The sequence below is a fragment of the Mesoplodon bidens genome, assembly GCF_964165515.1.
Source record: "Mesoplodon bidens genome assembly, chromosome: 8".
Taxonomy (NCBI): Eukaryota; Metazoa; Chordata; class Mammalia; order Artiodactyla; family Ziphiidae; genus Mesoplodon; species Mesoplodon bidens.
Window position 1 is genome coordinate 80,513,554 of NC_138165.1, and position 20,498 is coordinate 80,534,051.

The 20,498-nt window shown below is 37.4% G+C and overlaps 1 protein-coding gene across 2 annotated transcripts in view; it reads right to left on the reverse strand.

Moving 5' to 3' along the window:
• The window catches only part of ICA1L (islet cell autoantigen 1 like), a 72,454-nt gene continuing 51,956 nt past the window's right edge, over positions 1 to 20,498 (reverse strand). For both annotated transcript variants that reach the window (XM_081241712.1, XM_081241711.1), the window contains exons 10-12: positions 11,131 to 11,385; positions 7,843 to 7,932; positions 1 to 3,220 (exon numbers count right to left, since the gene is read on the reverse strand). In XM_081241712.1, coding sequence (XP_081097838.1) covers positions 3,105 to 3,220; positions 7,843 to 7,932; positions 11,131 to 11,385 — 461 coding nt within the window. In that variant the 3' untranslated portion in view covers positions 1 to 3,104. The remainder of the gene's footprint in view (positions 3,221 to 7,842; positions 7,933 to 11,130; positions 11,386 to 20,498) is intronic.

Genomic DNA, 20,498 nt, shown 5'->3' on the forward strand with positions numbered 1-20,498 from the left:
TGAATTGCCCTGGTTTTATTTTAATTCTGTGGTATCTATTATCATTCAAACAGCCTTCTTATTACTATGGTCCTGAGGTAAAACCCAAGTTTTTGAATAGAGAAACAATAACTGGATTTGTGTTGAAGACTTTAGCAAATAAACTTCGTTTTATGCCATCTTGTAATCTTTATTAAAAGAGGCTCAGAAAAATAGCACGTTCAAACTTCCTTTGTTCATATGCTGTAAGACCTCTACATTTGCAGATGGTCTACAAAGATAGTTATGTGAAATATCCATAGTTGAAATACAAACACTTTTTCATTGTGCAAACACTGAAACCTGTTTTGTTAAAATACAGTTTGTTTCTAATCACATCAGAGTTACATTTTACAATTAATGAAAGATTTCAAAAAATACAAAGTTATACCAATTTGATCTTAATCTGCCCTGGTACTCCTGCCTCTCTTATAAAGTGGTTGAAGAAAGATTAGGCAATTTTTTAGTTCTTCTGGGGCTCTTCTAAGTTTAAATGCATTCGTATTTGGTATTAAAAGTATAACATAGATATTTCCCCCCATTTAATATAAAAAGCATCCATTTATTTGAAAGAGTTGTTCTCAGCCCACTCCTGGTTAAGGTTAATTCATATACTTATTGAATGGTTATTCTAGATTTAACCAGGAAGCAACTGATCACCTTTCTGTTCTGTGTTTATCCTGTCCTTCCTGTCATTCCCTACTGAATATGTGCTTGGTTTCTTGTTTTAGCTTGTCTTTTATTTTAGGTTTCCTATTATACCTATTTTAGGTGTAATATGGCCAAATTTCTGTTTCTGGACCTTAAATTAATGACTGAGCTTCAAATAATCTTGAGAAAATGTGAACAGTTACCTTCATTTTAATAGCAAAGTTTTAAATGTGCACTTCAAAAATGCAGTCAGACTTGCTGAAGTTATAACTAGACTTGCTAAGGCAGTTAATGTTGCTTTGAGGCTAAACGAGCAACTACATACTCTGTTGAAAGTGAAAATGTTAGAGAAATTAAGAACTGAAGAATAAAAATCCTTGTATGTTTCTATTTTTTGATAACCTTTGCTCTTGGAAAATCGGGGTTAGTATCACCTTCACATTCATAGTCTGGGATTTGGGCCTGGAGAGACTAGTGATTTTCCTCTGCGTTGAGTGTCTTTGTTTACATGAAATAACAAGGACTGCTCTGCATGCATGTGAGGAAGCTATACAAATATTTTTGAACAAATGCATTAGTGAAAATGAAAGAAAAATGGCAAAAACGCAAGACATAAAATTAACATCTTCTGAGGTACTTCAGAGTTGAAAGCGCAGAGCAACCATGGGTATAGAATTTAGATAGTGATTCATAATTGTAACCACCGGTGATTGAATTCTGGTGGAACAAAGACAGTATTGCATTCTGGGGCATTAAACTGAATAAAAAGGGAGAGTTATAAAATGCTTCTTAATGGTTAACCAAGTAAAGAAATAGGAATAAGCATGTGAAAATATTTTAAGGAAGGATTTACATAACCTTTTCTTAAGTCCATGTTTCTGACCCTCAGATAAGGTCTTTCCAGCCTACACACTACTTGACCACAGTTGTGGTTTTCTAAATAGCTTGTGGGCAGTTCAGACTGTAGTTAGGCCAGACTGTTGTGGATGGGAAGTGGAGTGCATTTTACCTGCCCTAGTCCACTCCTAAAAAATGTTTTCCTGTATACAGAGACTCAGAGATTACAAGCAGTTCTCTTGTAAATAATAAGTAAGCCTGTTTAGAACTAGGAGTACAATGAAAACTACTGTGAACGTCTTAGTTAAAATGTTTTCTTACGCAGATGCAATGGACTGGACGACGAAATAAGACACCTGGTGAACTGCCTCAGAACTAAAGGGTGGATGGGAAAAAAGGGTAGGAAACTGAGTGTGTGTATACAGTGGCTATGTTTTCATTAACTAACTAACTAACTATGCTAACTTCATTAAATAGCCTTCCTTCCAGTACTTAGACTCTAAACCTTTTAAGGGTAAGTTTGTCCTTAGTAATCATCACTCAGACGATGTCACCCACAGAAAAGTGGAAAATCACTCCCTTACTGATGGTATAGAGCTTTCTGTAACTTTGCCAGAAAGCATTCTGGGTTAAATCATTTCAAGAAATGTGGGGTAATAAGTATTGCAAATCTGTACCAGGGTAAGTTAATTAGAATTTTTTTCCCTCATTCAGATAGACAGAAGTTTCTGGGTCATTTCAGGAGTACTACTGCCAGTTGCTCAGGGAGTATCCTCCCCTCATCTTCTTTCAGGAAGCATATGAATACACTACATTGTAGTAGCAATGTGTGAAGAATCAGGCCTGAAGACACTTGGACAATGTCTGAAGTACCATAGAATGGACATTCTTGTGGTTTATAAAATGGGAAGAGAGATTTTTCTGTTTATGCAGAGGATGGACTCCTTAGCAAATAAATCATCCTGCTACTTCCCCAAGAAAATTCAATAATGAAATGGGGGCGGGTGTCCATGATTTTGTATGGAGGAAAAAAACTAAGGAATATTATTAGTCTCCAAGTGGAGAAAACAAGCACCAAGTTTCTCTGTGATTTCACTGAAGCAAATTGAGTTCTCAAATCTTCTACCTTTCTAACTAAAGAAAAAACCTCTGGTTCTAGTGCTATTTTCCACAACAGAGAATTCCCCCTGCCACCGTTTTATTTAAAAACCAACCCCAAATCACAACCCAGTTTACATGCTGTCCTTTCTCTAGATACAGAATTCTCAACAGCCAGCAAGGCAACATACATAAAAGGCTTTCCAAACAGATAAACACAACTCCTACTGATAATTATTCCTAGCTGTTATTTTTGAACTAACTAACTATTGGTATGTATTTCAGACTCAATAGTTTCTAATATTTTCCATATATTATCAACAGCTGCAAATCCAAGATATTAAAGAGATACTTAATGTATTAAAACGTGGTCCTTTCCATGTGTCTAACCTTGCAAACATAAGGTTTTCGGATATGGGTGACAACATAAACTCCTTTCCACAAAGGCAGTAAGTTGCAAAATTGGTGTCTCAAGGCCACTGAAGTGGCATCATAACCAGTCAAGCATTAAGAAGTTCATCATCTGAGTGTCCAATAGCATCTGGGTTTGAAAGCGGATCCAAGTCTGCAAATAGATTGAACCAGGCTGACATGTCTTGGTTACCACTGTTGGGAGCTATTAAAAAAGAAAAAAACACATTAGAGTCTCAGATTTTAAAAATCACATTATTGTACCACTTTTATGATTTTAAACTAGATGCTTCTTTTGAATCAAATTTAAGACAGCTGACAAGAATAAACATCAATTACGTCTCCTTGAGGATAATTCTGAAAAGCTAATGCAGATAACCTCATGCTTTGCTGAGGCTATTGAAGTAGCTGCATGTTGCTCTGAGAAAGGACTTGATTAAAAGTGAAAAGGCAGGAAGTAGTAGAAGGCTCTCAGATAAGGTTCAAAATTTAACCTTTGTTCCTACAAAGCAGGAACATTACACTTGTAAACTTAGTATTTAAAATCTATATTTATTATAAAAGTAATATTAAAATACTAGACATAGGGGGGAAAATCCCCTAATCCTATCACATTTCCATGTGTACTTTAAAATTTTTGATAAATATATTATGGAGTGGGGATACGACTTCCTGTTACCTGACTGGAAAACTGCATATATCGATAGTCTACAAGTTGTGTGGCAGACAGTCAGTCAAGGACACACATCTATGCTGAAGGCTGGGACTAGTAAAAAACTCTGCAGGGCACAGACAGTGGGTCATCTCAGAAAGCTAGGCTCTTGAAGGCCAGGGGGTCCAGAAAGCAGGGCTGAGAGCCAGGGGACCATCTAAAGACCTACATATGAGACCAGGGACACAGTGGGCAAAGGATGGAAGGCAGTCCTGCTCAGAAGAGTCTAAGGCAACCAACCCTCTCTTAAAATCAATCATGGTTACCACTTTTCACAGACCAGGGCTGGAGTTTGGGCTGTGGGGATCCCAAGCCTCAGGGATCAGGACAGAGTGAAAGGCTGCATTGTGTGTCCAGTTCTGCTTCTGGGAACCCCAAGGTAGTGTCAGTGATACCCACACAAATGTTGGCTTTGAGTCCTGGGTATACTACCTACTAATAAGTAATAATGGGCAAGTCATTTAACTTCAGGGGCCCTTGCTTCCTCATCTGTAAAGTAATGGTCATATAATTTACTACTTTTTAGATTTTTATTGGAGTATAATTGCTTTACAATGTTGTGTTAGTTTCTACTGTACAGCAAAGGATTATAGGCAAATAGCAGCTTTCCCAATACCTCAGCCTTTTCGTGTTCAGTTCTGAAATTTACTCACTTTATAGTCTCTATTTTTAATAATTTAGCACAATTCAGTTTACTGAGTTTAAGAAGAGAAAACTATAATTATGAATAGTCTGAATCCCTAAGGGGTGGCTGTATTCAGAATTGGCTGCTGTGAATCTGTGATTTGCTTGGAATCGATGGATTCCCCAATTGATTTATCCCAAAGCATTAGGAAGAATTAAAATAGGGTTCCAGGAGTCCACAATGATACATATCAACAAATAAGTAAAAAATGAGGGACAAGACAAAGCTTTTCCATATAGTAGAATGTAACTAATAAAGGCGGAGGGGAGAGGAGATGGAAGACCGCCATTTGGCAACAGCCACGGCAATAGACGATTCGTGCAGGAATTATCAATGAATGCTAAATTAGCGGGTGCAACTTTGATACTCAGAAATAAGCCATTCACACAGTTGCAAAATATTTTTCCACATGATTATTAATTACAAAGGGAAAAATAAAATAGTAATTTGATAGTGAAAAAACCTGGCAGGCACCACCTTAACCAAGTGATCAGAGTTAACATTATAAGCAATAGGACAAAATAGACATCATGTGCCTCCTGATACGGCTTATTAAGAACACACAACATCGTTCCTGTGCTGCTAGTCTTGCCAAAATGCATAACATGAATCTAATTATGAGACAACATCAGATAAACCCAACTCAAGGAATATTCTACAGAACAAATGGCGTGTACACCACAAAAAAAGCCAAGACGATGAAAGACAAAGATTGAGGAACTTTTCCAGATTAAGAAACTAAAGAGACTTGACAACTAAATACAATGTGTCATCCTGGTTTGGATCCTGGACTAGGAAAAAAATCTTTTTCTCTTTTGTTACAAAATACATTAGTGGGACAATTGACAAAATATGAATAAGGTCTATAGATTAGATAATAGCAGTGTGGCAATGTTAATTTCTGATTTTGATCACTGAATTGTGATTATGTGAAAGAATGTCCTTGTTTTTTTAGGAAACAGATGCTTAAGTATTTAGGGGTGAAGGGGCATTATGCCTGCTACTTAGTCTCAGAATAATTTCAGTTCAGAAGAAATTACATATATATTACACTCACACACGTAGAGAGAGACTAAGGCAAACATGGTGAAATCTAGGTGAAAACATATAGGAATATTTTGTATTTTTGCAAGCCTTTCTGTAGGACTAAAATTATTTGAAAAATTTAAAATATTTATACCACAAGGATTCAGAAGTCAGCCTGAAAGGGCCCCCACTGGTCAACACAGGGGCAATTTGAGCACCAAAATGATTAAGTACAGTAGTGACTATAAACCATCAAAAAGATACGAATCTATTCTGACAATAAATACATACGTAAATGGGGAAGAAGAGGGGCTTTTTTTTGTTTACAGCAGGGTATTGAGGGATGGTGGAAGGAGCCTATTGTATAGCATGTGAATTATATGTCAGTAAGGATGTTTTAAAAATGTGATTAATGGATGAATGGATAAACACAATGGTATATCCATACAATGAAATATTATTCAACTTTAAAAAGAAAGGAAATCCTGTCACATGCTACAGCCTGGATGAACTTTGAGGACATTATGCTAAGTGTAATAAGTCAGTTACAAAAAGACAAATACATTCCACTCATATGAGGTATCTAAAGTAGTCAAATTCATAGAAACAGAAAGTAAAATGGTGGTTACCAGGGCTGGGGAGAGAGAATGGGGAGTTAGTGTTTAATGGGTGTAGAGTTTCAGATTTGCAAGATGAAAAGTTCTGGAGATCCGTTTCACAGCAATGTGCATATACTTAACATTACTGAACTGTACACTTAAAAATGGTTAAGATGGTAAATTTTGTTATGTGTTTTTACAATAAAAAAAAGTGGAGGGAGTGCTAGGGTTGGAAAAATCATCACTTTTCATCCATCACAATAAAGACTGAATCAGGCAAAAAGCAACAATGGATGCTAAATCTATGTGGAAATTCTGACAAAGAGCAGGACATGTACAAGGTCGCAAAGTGTCTCCCCACAGACTGCTTAGTAATTGCAAGGGAGGATCAAATAAAACAAAGTAGTAATTGTATAGGAGAAAACCTGGACAACACCTCGATAGAGTGGTCAACATTAACAACACCCATGAGGGGGAGAGGGACAACTTTGAGACGTGACACCCTGAGAAAGGAGCATCACCTATGTGTATTCTAGTCAGGATAATGAATAACCTAAATTTAATTATAAGGAGGCCTCAAATAAAACTGAAATAAGGAGCATTCTATTAAAAACAAGAAACAGTGGAGCAGAGAGACTATATTCTTTTAAAATGCCCATGTCCAGAAATCAAAGAAAAGTTGTGGAAATGTTTCAGATTCAAAGAGACTAAAGGGACATGGCAACTGAATACAATACATGACCCTAGACTCGCTGTCCCAGAGGGGGACAGTGCTATACAGGACATTATGGAGTCAACTCACGAAAATGGAATACACATACATGGTAGGTCATAGAAAAGGATTACGTTAATATTAACAGCCATACAGTGGTTGTGCAAAAGAATATACCTATTCTTAGGAAACACCGCAGCATTAAGGGGTAAAGGGTCATGGTGTATGTAACTTACCCTCAAGTGGTTCAGATAAAATAACACACGCATTACACACACACACAAGCCTGCATAAAGCAAACGGGGTAAAATACTAACAACAGGTGAATCTGAGTAAAGGATATACAGGTGTTCTTTGTGCCGTTTTCATTTATGAAATATTTCTGTACGTCTGAAATTATGTCCAATTAAAAAGTTAAATCAGCATCAGTGACTAAGATTAATATGTATCTAAGATCCTGCAAGACGGAGAATGTGTCAATTTTCTACATATATCCTACATGGTAATTACAACATGGACCAGCTCTGCAGACAAAATACAGTAAGTACTCCTACAGCCCGTGCTCCACAACAAGAGAAGCCACTGCAATGAGAAGCCCACGCACCACAATGAAGAGTAGCCCCCGCTCACTGCAACTAGAGGAAACCCGGGCGCAGCAACGAGGACCCAACACAGTCAAAAATAAATAAATTAAAAAAATATATATAGTAAGTACTCAATATATATTAGCAATTACTACATACCAGGCCTTATGCTAAGGCCCTGGGCGCGTTCTTTGTCAGTAGGCATTCTGTAAACAAAGAGCATCTTCTGTCCCTAATGGTATTATCCATTATCAACACACCTTAACACAAAATATAAAAGATGAAGGTACAGAATTTAGTTTACTATGGCAGCTCACAATTTCTATTCAATTCTTCCACAGTGAGGGATAGCTAGATACAGCTTTCATTCTAATTCATTAGTAACAAAGTACTTTTCTGGACGATATGAGGTGAAGACTGTAACATGGTCCTTTTCTAAATCTACCTGAATTTGACTGATTGTTAATATGATGGCATATTACTTATGATAATATAAGTAAATAACTTACATTTTGTTAATTTCTTTGGACTCTGTGAAGGCACTGACTGGTTATCACTGTGTGGAAGAGGAAGTTCTAATCCCCCTTGGGAGGCCCAGCCTGGGCAAAGAGAAATAATGAATTATCCATTATTAATCAAATAGAAAGTAGCATCAGCAAAACAAGAAAAGGGAAAAATAGGGGCTTCCCTGGTGGCGCAGTGGTTGAGAGTCCGCCTGCCGATGCAGGGGACACGGGTTCGTGCCCCTATCCCGGAAGATCCCACATGCCGCGCAGCGGCTGGGCCCGCGAGCCATGGCCGCGGAGCCTGTGTGTCCGGAGCCTGTGCTCCGCAACGGGAGAGGCCACAGCAGTGAGAGGCCCGCGTACAGCAAAAAAAAAAAAAAAAAAAAAAAAAAAAAAAAAAAAAAAAAAAAGAAAAGGGAAAAATAGCTAATAAAAGTCCTCCAATCTTTGTACCAGGGTAATATTCCACAGTATAAGACATATATCTGCTATTATGAATTTTATTCAGATCATCTAAGTTTAGTCCCAGCTAGAGTTAGACTTTCTTACATTTTGCAAAGTGGTTCTGAAATAAATATATAAGCTTTTTTTCTTTAAAACAATGGCAAATGGATAAGGTGTAGAAAGAGAAGCTGTAAGGCGTCAGGAAGAGAGGAAATAAACAGGACAATTAGAATCCTGAAACCTATGAATAGGTTTATACCCTTTGACTTGGTAATCCCATTCCTAGAAATTTATCTTAAGGAAATAATTTAACTGAAGGAAAAAGTATATGCATGATTTTGTTTATTGCAGCATTATCTATAACATGAAAAAGTAAAAACAATAAGGAAGGAATTAAGTGGATTATGGTGGACAAATGTGATGAAATATGATATACTCCTTAAAAAGTATCATTATGAATACTAGTAACACAGGGCAATGTCTGCTGTAACATGAAAACTTATTTATGCTATAATTAAAACAGCACTAGAAGGGAACTTAGATTATCTGGCCTACTACCTTCCTTGTACAGTAGAGATCATCTGAGGCCCAAGTTCCTACTTGGGGCTCCTAGAACATAGACCTTTAAACTCTCAGGGCAGCTCACCTTCCTGGTCTACATCACAGGAGAAAAAGAGGTAGACATAAAGGAGAGACTAGTGAAGTAGGAAGAGTCCTGTGCTGGGAGCAGTTTAACAGTTTAAACTGCCTGATGACTCAGCAAGACACTCAAACACGAGGACTAATTGCCTTGGCTATTACGTGGGAATATCCCATCAGCCTGCAGGCAGGCAGGAACCAAGACAGACGTTCTGAGTAGTGCAGAAATCCTGTTGATATTGTACTGCCAGAAAATAAGAGAAGAGTCCAGTGCTGCTAGCGATGTGGCAAGTGAAGGAGAAAGAGCAGGAGTTCATAGCAGAGAGTGAATCAGTCTGTAAATCTTTATAACTGTTGGGCCATTGATAGGCCACACGAGAATAATTGTCTACAATTTTACCACAAGCAAAACATCTGAATTATCCTAGACAGGGGGACTCGTCATCAAATAGTACGGTCCCTTCTTCCTTTTAGGTTATTTAACCAATTCGTACTGAGTAATTATTTAACTGATATTTATTTTATTTATTGAGCTAACTTTTATGCTGCTGTCATAGAAAGCACCAAGATAAATCACCCCACAGATCATGCCCTTGAGGTGCTTGAAGATTGGATAAAGCATGATGGTCTTGCAGATAAAGTATGAACATAAGCATTTTAATACAAAGTACAATGCATTAAGATACCGTGAGGTGCTATGAGGCTGAAAGACAGGGATATAAGGCAGGATAAACTATGATTGCAGGGCTTCCCTGGTGGTGCAGTGGTTAAGAATCCATCTGCCAACACAGGGCACACTGGTTCGAGCCCTGGTCCGGGAAGATCCCACATGCCGCGGAGCAACTAAGCCCGTGCGCTGCAACTACTGAGCCTGGACTCTAGAGCCTGTGAGCCACAACTACTGAGCCCACGAGCCACAATTACTGAAGCACACCTAGAGCCCGTGCTCCGCAACAAGAGAAGCCTCCGCAATGAGAAGCCCGTGCACCGCAACAAAGAGTAGCCCCCGCTCGACGCAGCTAGCGCAGCAACGAAGACCCAATGCAGCCAAAAATAAACAAAAATAAAATCTATATTAAAAAAAGAACTATGATCACAGCCATGAAAACCAATAAAGCACTGCAGGAGGCCAGAGGAGGGAGAAAGCACTTCCACTTGGCAGTACTGAGGGAGTCCTCAAGGTTGGTGTGGCAGAGGAAACACTGGATGGGAACCTAATATTTGGGCCCAAGTCCACGCTCTATTAGCGAACATTACAGCCAAAGAGGGGCATGAGCAAAGATGCCTCAGAAGGGTCTGGAAACAGTACGGTTGCCGAAAGGCAGGTATTTTGAAATAAGGTAGGAGATAAGGGTGGAAATGCAGGCACAGGCAGGTTTGACCCTGGGGCCAATGGTGCTTTATTTTTGAAAAATGTAAGCAAGGTTCTGACATCTGAATCTGCTTCATAGAGAGAGAACTTTGGAGGAAACATGGAAGATGAATTGGGGTTTGGGAGACCTGTTAGGAGGAGTCACAGTAACCCAGGAAACCAAATGAGGTTCTAAATGGCAGAGGAGGAGGAGTGGGAAACTTGAGACACGTTTTAGAAACAGAATTGACAGGACTTTGGAACCAATATGGAAGTGGGGAGCAAAATGATTCCCAAGGTGTTGGGTTGGACACAGGATGGTGGAACAGCAGGTGAGTGGAGAGAGTCCTTGACATATAAGCAAAGCAGGTGACCCTTTCCTGCTCCCAGCTTTCCACCACAGCCCTCCATTCCCGCTGCCTTGCCCTGAAGGCTGCTGTGGAACCAGCTCCAGACCTATTCCTTTTGCTCTTGTTAACTGAGCCCATAGGAAGAGAACACACCAAGTTTTGCTAGGTGGAAGAAACAGTATCACCTGCCCCAGGCAGGGTAACTTAGCAGGTCAAGAGTTTTAAACAAGACACTGATTTTCTATGTAGAGAAGACACCTGGGAAAGTCAATGAAAAAATGTGGGGTTTAGTGGAGGTGGCAGGAAAGCAGCCCTTATTTCACTCTCGTTGACAGACTCCCAATGATATTTGTTATTTTTCCCGTTGACTGGTGTGACTGCAGATTTTATCCAGTAGTACAGAAGCTAACTCAATCTCCTTGTTGATTTCAGCATCCACAGGCACATATTTTTGCTTCACAAAGATACAACAATTCAAGGGTATCCAAATGTTGCATAGACACTTACTGTTGAAAGCTCCAGCAGCATGAAGGCCAAGGTCAAAGAGCTGTGAAGGAAGGAATCGTGAGGAGTGAGCAAGAGGCTCAGATCCCCCAGAAGGCTCCTGGGATGTAAGACTGGCCTTGGGGCTCCCAAAGACAGCCTGGCATTCCTGGGAAAATTCACTAGCACTCCCACAACCAGGACTTAGGAGGCTGTTCAGAAATGAGAATTCCTTCTCAAAATCATCTTCCAATGAATCTACTGGTACATCTTTTGCAACTGTTGAGTGAACATAAAAACAGAATGGTTTATTTCTTTTTGAGGAAATGAGAGTAGGATATAGGGCAAATCAAGTTTGCTTCATTGTTCTCATACTTTATTAACATAATTTTTAATGAACAATTAAACTGATTAGGAGTTTATGTGAAAATAATTTCAAATTAGGTAGGCTACAGATCAAAATGACATTTCACAATGAAAATATTAATAGTTATGAATATGTAAGCAACCATCTATGTAAGACAGAAACAGGAAATGCAAGGAGAAACTGAAACAAATTAAAAACAGGAGACTTTAATATACCACTCTCAGTAAAAAAACAGGCCAAGAGGACAAAAGTAAAGATATAAAAGATCTAAACAGCATAAAAAAACACAGTAGTTATTTTTTAATATAAGCAAACCCTAATAGAAAATGTACCTTTTTCTCAGGCACACACTGAAAATTCACAGAAATTAATTATAACTAAGGCACACACAAATCAGTTTCTTAAAACAGAAATATTATGAACAACATACTCTGATTATAATGCAATAAAATGAGAAAACTTTTTAAATGAAATCAGAAAGATAAAAATCTCTTCCACTTGCACATTTTTAATACCTTCTATTAAACAATTCTTGGTTGGAAGGGTAATGGAATTTCTGAAAAATGATAAAGAAGACATTTCATATCATAATCCATGGGATATTTAAATAACAACTAACATGAAAAATCATGACCCTAAATATCAATAAAATATTTATCATTAATAAATAAATATTTATTTATCATTATCAATAAAAATGAAAGATAGGGGCTTCCAGCATGATAGAATGATGAGGTCTAGGGACCCGCACATCAGTTTTAAGTAACTGGTGAAAATGATTTTAAAAACAACCATTTGAAGTCTCTGGAAGTTGTTCCAAGGACACACACCAAGTGAAGAAACATTTACTCAAGAAAATCTATTAAAATTTAGAAAGAATGAAAGACTATTGTACTTGAACTAAGAACCACTCTTTTCCACCCACTTCTCAATTCAGCCAGATGAAAATTCACTCTAGCCTGGCGGGAGTGGGGGAGTGGGAGAAGGATTAATTGCAAACAAGCATGAGAGAATTTGGGGGGTAATGGGAATAGTCTAATAGTCAATTGTGATGGTTGCACAACTCTATAAATTTACTAAAAGTCATTGAATTTTATCCTTACAATGGGTAAATTTTATGGTACTTAAATTATACCTTGATAAGGCTGTTAAAAAATCAGGAGATTTTGTACAACTCTATGTAAATAAATTAGAAAACCTAGACAAAATGAATAATTTCTGAGAAAAATATAATTTACTAAAATTGGTTCCAGTACAGATAGAAAGCTTAAACAGATCAATTTCCATAGAGAAGAAAACACAAAAAAATCACAGGCCTAGATGTTTTCACAGGGCATAGATGCTGAAAAACCTGTTGGCAAAATTCAACAATCATTCCTAATAAAAACTCTTGAGAAAACAGGAATGTATGGATACTTCCTTAACACTGTAAAATATATACCTCAGTCCAAAAGCTAGCATCTTAATTAATTCAGAAACAGTACAGGCATTGACACTAAGATCAGGAACAATACTATTTCACATTGTTCTGGTGGTAGTAACCAATGCAATTAAACAAAATTAATTAAAGTCACAAGAATTGATAAAGAAAAAACAGGACTATCTCTATTTGCAGAAGACATGATGGTATACCTGGAACGTTCCAGAAAATCAATGATAAAACTAACTCAAGCTATAAGCAAGTTCAGCAAGGTAGCAGGATATATGGTTAACATGCAAAAATTATATCAATACACAAAATAATAACCAGTTAAAAGATAAAATGGAAAGAAAATGTCACTTATATTGGCAATAAAAGAAATAAAATATTCAGAAATAAACTTAACAAGAAATGTTCAAAACCTATAAGAAAAAACTATATCTGAAAGATAGACAAGTAAACTTTAATAGAAAGATGCCCTTTGTTTCTGCTTAGGATGTCTTGACATCAGCAAGCTGTCAGTTTTCATATTTAATGTGATCACAATAAAAGAATCAATGAGCTTTTTTATGGAGCTAGACAGTTTGATATAAAATTCATATTGAAAAATAAACATGCAAGAATAGTTAAGAAAATAATGAAACGAAGAGGAAGATACTAGTCCCACCAGATACAAAAACACAAAAAAAAGTTTCTATGAAAGTACAGAAATAGACTCAAATACATATAGAAATCTAGCATATGATTGGAAGTTATCTCAAATTACTGGGGCAAACATGGCATTTAAAAAAATAATATAAAGGATAGCCATTTGCAAAAAAGATAACATTTAATCCATTGTTAACGCCATATGCATGAATAAACTCCAAATGAATTGGAGATCTAAATATAAAAAATAAAACTATACAAATACTAGAAGAAAACATAAACGAACTCCTCTAACCTGGGTTTTGCATATGACAAAAACCAGATCCAATAAAAAAGTCAGAGAAAGACAAATACTGTACCATCTCACTTATATGTGGTATCTAAAGAACAAACAAAACCCAAGCTCACAGATGTAGAGAACAGTGCTGGAGGGCAGAGGCAGAGGCAGGGGTGGAGGCAAAATGAGCGGAGGGAGTCAAAAGGCACAAGACTTCCAAATAAATAAGTCATGACGATGTAATGTACAGCATGTCGACTATAGTTAATACTGTAGTGCATGTGTGAAAGTTGCTAAGACAGTAAATCTTAAAAGTTTTCATCACAAGAAAAAATTTGTAACTGTGTATGAGGATGGATGTTCACTAGACTTACTGTGGTGATCATTTTGCAATACATACATATAGCCAATCATCATGTTGTACACCTGAAACTAACACAATGTTATATGTCAATTATACCTCAATTAAATAAAGTTTTCACATTCCAAAGCCTATTCCTTCCCTGGTGGATTTGTTCTCATTCTATAGTCTCCAAAAGGCCATTTTATACAGCTGACTCTAACAATAAGGGTTTGAATTGCACAGGTCCACTTATATGTGGATTTTTTCAATAAATACACTGGAAAAAGTTTTGGAGATTTGTGACAATTTGAAAAAACTCACAGAAGAACCTCACAGTCAAGAAATATCAAAATCATTAAGGAAAAGTTAGGTATGTCATGAATGCATAAAATATATGTACATACTAGTCTATTTTTATCATTTACTACCATAAAATACACACAAATCTATTATAAAAAGTTAAAATTTATCAAAACTTATGCACACAAACATTGATATGGCACAATTTGCAGCTGAGAGAAATGTAAACAAACGTAAAGATGCAGTAATTAAATCATAACTGCATAAAATTAACTGTAGTAATTTCATAGCCACCTCCGGTTGCTACTGCAGTGAGTTCAAGTGTTGGGATTATCAGCTTAAAATGCCATGTGACACTAATCATCACCACACGACAATTTCCTTTCTCCAATAAATTGTGTATCACAGTAAAAACTGATCTCTCAAGTCTTGCATATTTTTCATGTTTACGGTAATACTGTAAACTCTGAATAACACCACAGGACCCATAGGAGGTGCCACTAGTGATGCTGGAAGTGCTTCCAAGAAGCACAGAAAATTACAAGAAAATGTGGAAATGCATGGTATGTACCATAGATTGAGGTATGCAGCTGCAGTTGCCCATTTCAAGATAAATGAATCCAGGGTAAGGACCATTGTAAAAAAAAAAAAAAGGAAATTCATGAAGCCATCACTGCAGCTATGCCAGCAGGTACAAAAACCTCGCATATTTGGTAAAGTACCTTTTTATCTCATATTAAAAATGCAGCTTTTACGTGGGTGCAGGACTGCTATAAGAAAGGCATACCTATAGACTAATATGATTTGAGAAAAAGCAAAGTCATTATATGACAATCTAAAGCAAAAGGAAGGTGATGGATCTAATGCTGGAGAATTCAATGACAGTAAAGGATGGTTTGATAATTTTAAAAAGGGGTTTGGCTTAAAAAAGCTCAAGATAACAGGAGAAACTGTGTTGAAAAAGATACAGCAGATGAGTTCCCAGATGACATCAAGAAAATCATTCATATGAAAGGATATCTGCCCGAACAGGTTTTTAATACAGACAAAACTGTCCTATTCTGGCAAAAAAAAATGCCACTAGGGACATTTATTAGTAAGGAAGAGGAGTGAGCACCAGGATTTAAGGCAGGAACGGATAGGCTAACTCTTCTGTTTTGTGCAAATGTAGTCAGGTGCATGATCAGGACTGCCCTCATCTATAAAGCTGCTAACCCCCAAGCCTTGAAGGGGAAAGGTAAACACCAGCTGCCAGTCTTCTGGCTGTACAACAAGAAGGAATGGACCATGAAAACCCTTTTTCTGAATCAGTTTCACTGATGCTTTGTCCCTGAAGTCAGGAAGTTCCTTGCCAGGAAGGGACTGACTTCTAAAGTTCTTTTGAAATTGGACAATGCCCCTGGCCATCCAGAGCCCCAGAGTTAACACCGAAGGCATCCAGTCTAGCAGTTACACTAGGCTACCATAATGCAATCATATTGCTGCTTCTTTGTTAGAGACGCATGAATCGTTACACCTGTAAATAAATATGAATTTTTTTCACATTATCTTTTTATTTTTGATGTCTAATGTTAGTAATACATATAATATCTACAGTGTTTTATATTATGTAAGACAATATTGATGTAGGTACTGATAGATGATTCATCTTGTAAACAATATGAATGTACAGTATTTATAAATACAGCGCAGTATTGTAAAGGTATTTTATCTTCCTTATAATTTTTTTAAATTTTTATTTATTTTTGGCTGCATTGGGTCTTCATTGCTGCTTGCAGGCTTTCTCTAGTGGCAGCGAGCGGGGGCTACTCTTTGTTGCGGTGCACGGGCTTCTCATTGCGGTGGCTTCTCTTGTTGTGGAGCACGGGCTCTAGGCGTGCAGGCTTCAGTAGTTGCAGCATGAGGGCTCAGTAGTTGTGGCACATGGGCTTAGTTGCTCTGTGGCATGTGGGATCTTTCCAGATCAGGGCTTGAACCCGTGTCCCCTGCATTGGCAGGTGGATTCTTAACCACTGTTCCACCAGGGAAGTCTCTTCCTTATAATTTTCTTAATAGCTTTCTCTTTTCTCTAGCTTTACTGTAAGAATACAGTATACAATACATATAACATACAAAATATGTGTTAATTGATTGTTATCAGTGAGGCTTCCATTCAACAGTAGGCTATTAGTAGCTAAATTTTTGCAGAGTCAAAAGTTACATGTGGGTTTTCGACTGCACGGGGGCCAGAGGGTAGGGGTGAGGAGGCGGTTGGTGTCCCTAACCTCTGCGTTGTTCAAGGGTCAACTATATTTTGTTCTGCCTGCTCTCCACGTCTCTCACACAACAGATATTCTTATTTATTTATTTATTTATTTTTGGCTGTGTTGGGTCTTCGTTGCTGCATGCGGGCTTTCTCTAGTTGCAGTGAGCGGGGGCTACTCTTCGTTGCAGTGTGTGGGCTTCTCATTGCAGTGGCTTCTCTTGTTGTGGAGCACGGGCTCTAGGCGTGCGGGCTTTAGTTGTGGCACGCGGGCTCAGTAGTTGTGGCTCACGGGCCCTAGAGCACAGGCTCAGTAGTTGTGGCACACGAGCTTAGTTGCTCCGCGGCATGGGGGATCTTCCCGGACCAGGGAATGAACCCGTGTCCCCTGCACTGGCAGGCGGATTCCCAACCACGGCGCCACTGGGGAAGCCCCAGATATTCATTTTATGTTGAATGAATGAATAAATGATTGGATATGTTGTCCTTTTTTTTCAAATCTGTGATAATTTATTACATAGCAATAGAAAACAAATACACTGAACAATACATTATTACTTGAGGTTATTCCTTGAGGATTATAATTTTTCAAGTTAATCACACGTGTGTAATATTCCCCATGCTGCCTTCTACTGGTTTATTTGCTCATGTCTGTATCAGACTCAGGATTTCCTGGTGGAGGAGTGGAGCTGGTCATCTCTGTGTTCCCTGGGCCTAGCACAGGCCCTGGACAGATGCTCTAAGACGAGCTGACACTTGGAAAAACTGTGAAGTTGATGCAATTTTTGTGCCAAACTTCCATATCCTATACTGCATGGTTTGGGGACCTGGAAACTAGTAACAGCTAATGTGGCTACAGAGCTTACTGAGTGCCTGGCACTTTTCTCCGGGCTTGGTGCACGTTAACCATGGTGATCCTCATAAAAACCCTACCGGGTGGTGCCATAACCATGGCATCCCCACCTTGCAGATGAGGCACTAGTAAGGCAAGAAGTCGAGTAACTTGCTCAAGGTCACACAATTAATTAACCGTGGAGCTCAGGTTCAAACCAGACAGCTTGGCTCAAATCTGTGTTCCTAACAGGGTATGTTGTACTTTTAATTCAAAGGCTGCTTTATTCTTCTAAGAGCTGTGCATAGCTGTGAGCAGCATCTCCACATTTCTCATTTACAGTAGTGATTTCATATGAAGGGAAAGATCAAACACATGTACTTAAAAGACAGCATATTTTTTAATGTTTAATGTTTAACATTAAAAAATCAAACATACAAACAAAAAACCCATAGACAAACATTATTTTTTTAAAAAATTATCTCTAAGTTTTGGGCCTATATTGAGATAAATTATGTCCTATTACTACACTAGGAGCCAGTTTCTTAGAGTCTGTTTCCCACATCTCTACCTAATTTGCAATCCGGTATAGACAGAGACCAAAAAAAAAAAAAAAAAAAAAAAAAATCCAAGATAGGGAATTCCCTGGTGGACCAGGAGTTAGGACTTGGCATTTTCACTGCTGGGGCCAGGGTTTGATCCCTGGTTGGGGAACTAAGATTCCTCATGCCATGCAGTGTGGGAAAAAAAAAAAAATCCAGGATTTTTATATCTTCAACTATTATTAGGACCATTTTTAATTAAAAAAATTTTTTTATTGCAATATAGTTGATGTACAATATTATATGTTACAAGTGTACAACATAGTGGTTCATAATTTTTAAAGGTTATGCTCCATTTATAATTATTATAAAATGTTGACTATATTCCCTGTGTTGTACAATATATACTTGTAGCTTATTTATTTTATACACAGTAGTTTGTACCTCTTAATCCCTTAGCCCTATTTTTCCCCTCACTTCCTCCTTCTCCCCACTGGTAACTACTAGTTGGTTCTCTATATCTGTGTGCCTGGGTTTTTTTGGTTATGTTCACTAGTGTGTTGTATTCTTAAGATTCCACATATAAGTGACATCATACAGTATTTATCTTTCTCTGACTTATTTCACTTAGCAGAATACCCTCTAAGTCTATCCATGTTGTTGCAAATGGCAAAATTTCGTTCTTTTTTATGACTGAGTAAATATACATTACGTCTTCTTTATCCATTCATCTATTGATGGACATTTAGGTTGCTTCCACATCTTGGCAATTGTAAGTAATGCTGCTATGAACATTGAAATGCATGTATCTTTTTGAATAACTGTTTTGGGGTATTTTTTTGCATATATACCCAGGAGTGGAATTGCTGGGTCATATGGCAGTCTTATTTTTAGTTTTTGGAGAAACCTCTATACTTTTTTCCACAGTGGCTGCACCAATTTACATTCCCACCAGCAGTGTACGAAGGTTCCCTTTTCTCCATATTCTCACCAACATTTGTTATTTGTGGTCTTTTTGATGATAGCCATTCTGACAGGTGTGAGGTGATATCTCATTATAGTTTTAATTTGCATTTTTCTGATGATTAACAATGCTGAGCATATTTTCATGTGGCCAACTGTACATCTTCTTTCGAAAGATGTCTATTTAGGTCTTCTGCCCATTTTTTAATTACGTTGTTTTTTTGATGTTGAGTTGTATGAGCTGTTTATGTATTTTGGATAACAACCCCTTATCGGTCACATCATTTGCAAATTTTTTCTCCTATTGCATAGGTTGCCTTTTCATTTTGTTGATGGTTTCCTTTGCTGTGCAAAAGCTTTTAAGTTTGATTAGGTCCCATGCATTTATTTTTGCTTTCATTTCCCTTGCTTTAGGAGATGAATCCAAAAAATATTGCTATGATTTATGTCAAAGAGTGTTCTGCATATGTTTTCCTCTAGGACTTCTATGGTTTCCAGCCTTACATTTAGGTCTTCAATCCATTTTGAGTTTATTTTTGCCACTGGCAGCAATGTGGATGGACTTGGAGGGTATTATGCTAAGTGAAATAAGTCAGACAGAGAAAGCCAAATACTATGATGTCACTTATATGTGGAATCTAAAAAATACAACAAACTAGTGAACATAACAAAAAACCCCAGACACACAGATATAGAGAACCAACTAGTAGTTACCAGTAGGGAGAGGGAAGAGGGAAATGCAAGTTTGGAGTATGAGGTTAAAAGATATAAACTATTACGTATAAAATAAGCTATAAGGATATATTGTATAACACAGAGAATATAGACAATATTTTACAATAACTGGTGGGTTGGCCAAAACGTTTGTTTGGGTTTTTCCGTAAGATGTTATGGAAAAACCCAAAAGAACTTTTTGGCCAATCCAATATAACTGGAGCATAACCTTTAAAAACTGTGAATCACTACGTTGTACAGTGTAACATATAATATTGTACATAAACTATACTTTAATAAAAAGAGGGATATAACTACTGATACAGCAGGCTTTAAAAGACAAAATACTACTATAGATGGATGGTGAAACTACCACAATGTCCATTATATTTAATTTATGACTGTTAAAAAAATGTTCTCTACTAAAAAAAATGTTCTCTACTTAGGTACAGGATCATTCATGCAAAATTAGCTAAACTTTGGAACATAAGTCTGAAGGTATGTTAGATATATGAGCTCATGATTATAGCTTCTTAAATAGTTTCTTTTATCAATACAGTCTGTATTTATGTGTATACTTAAAAATACCTATCACATTTATTGGACGCCTACTGTGTGCTATATAGTTGATAAATATATTTAGCCCTAATGTCCTGCAAGGCAGGAGTGTATGACTCATTTTTCAGATAAGAAAAATGAGAGGCATAAATGACTTGTTTTAAAAAAAAGCCAGCATTCAAACCC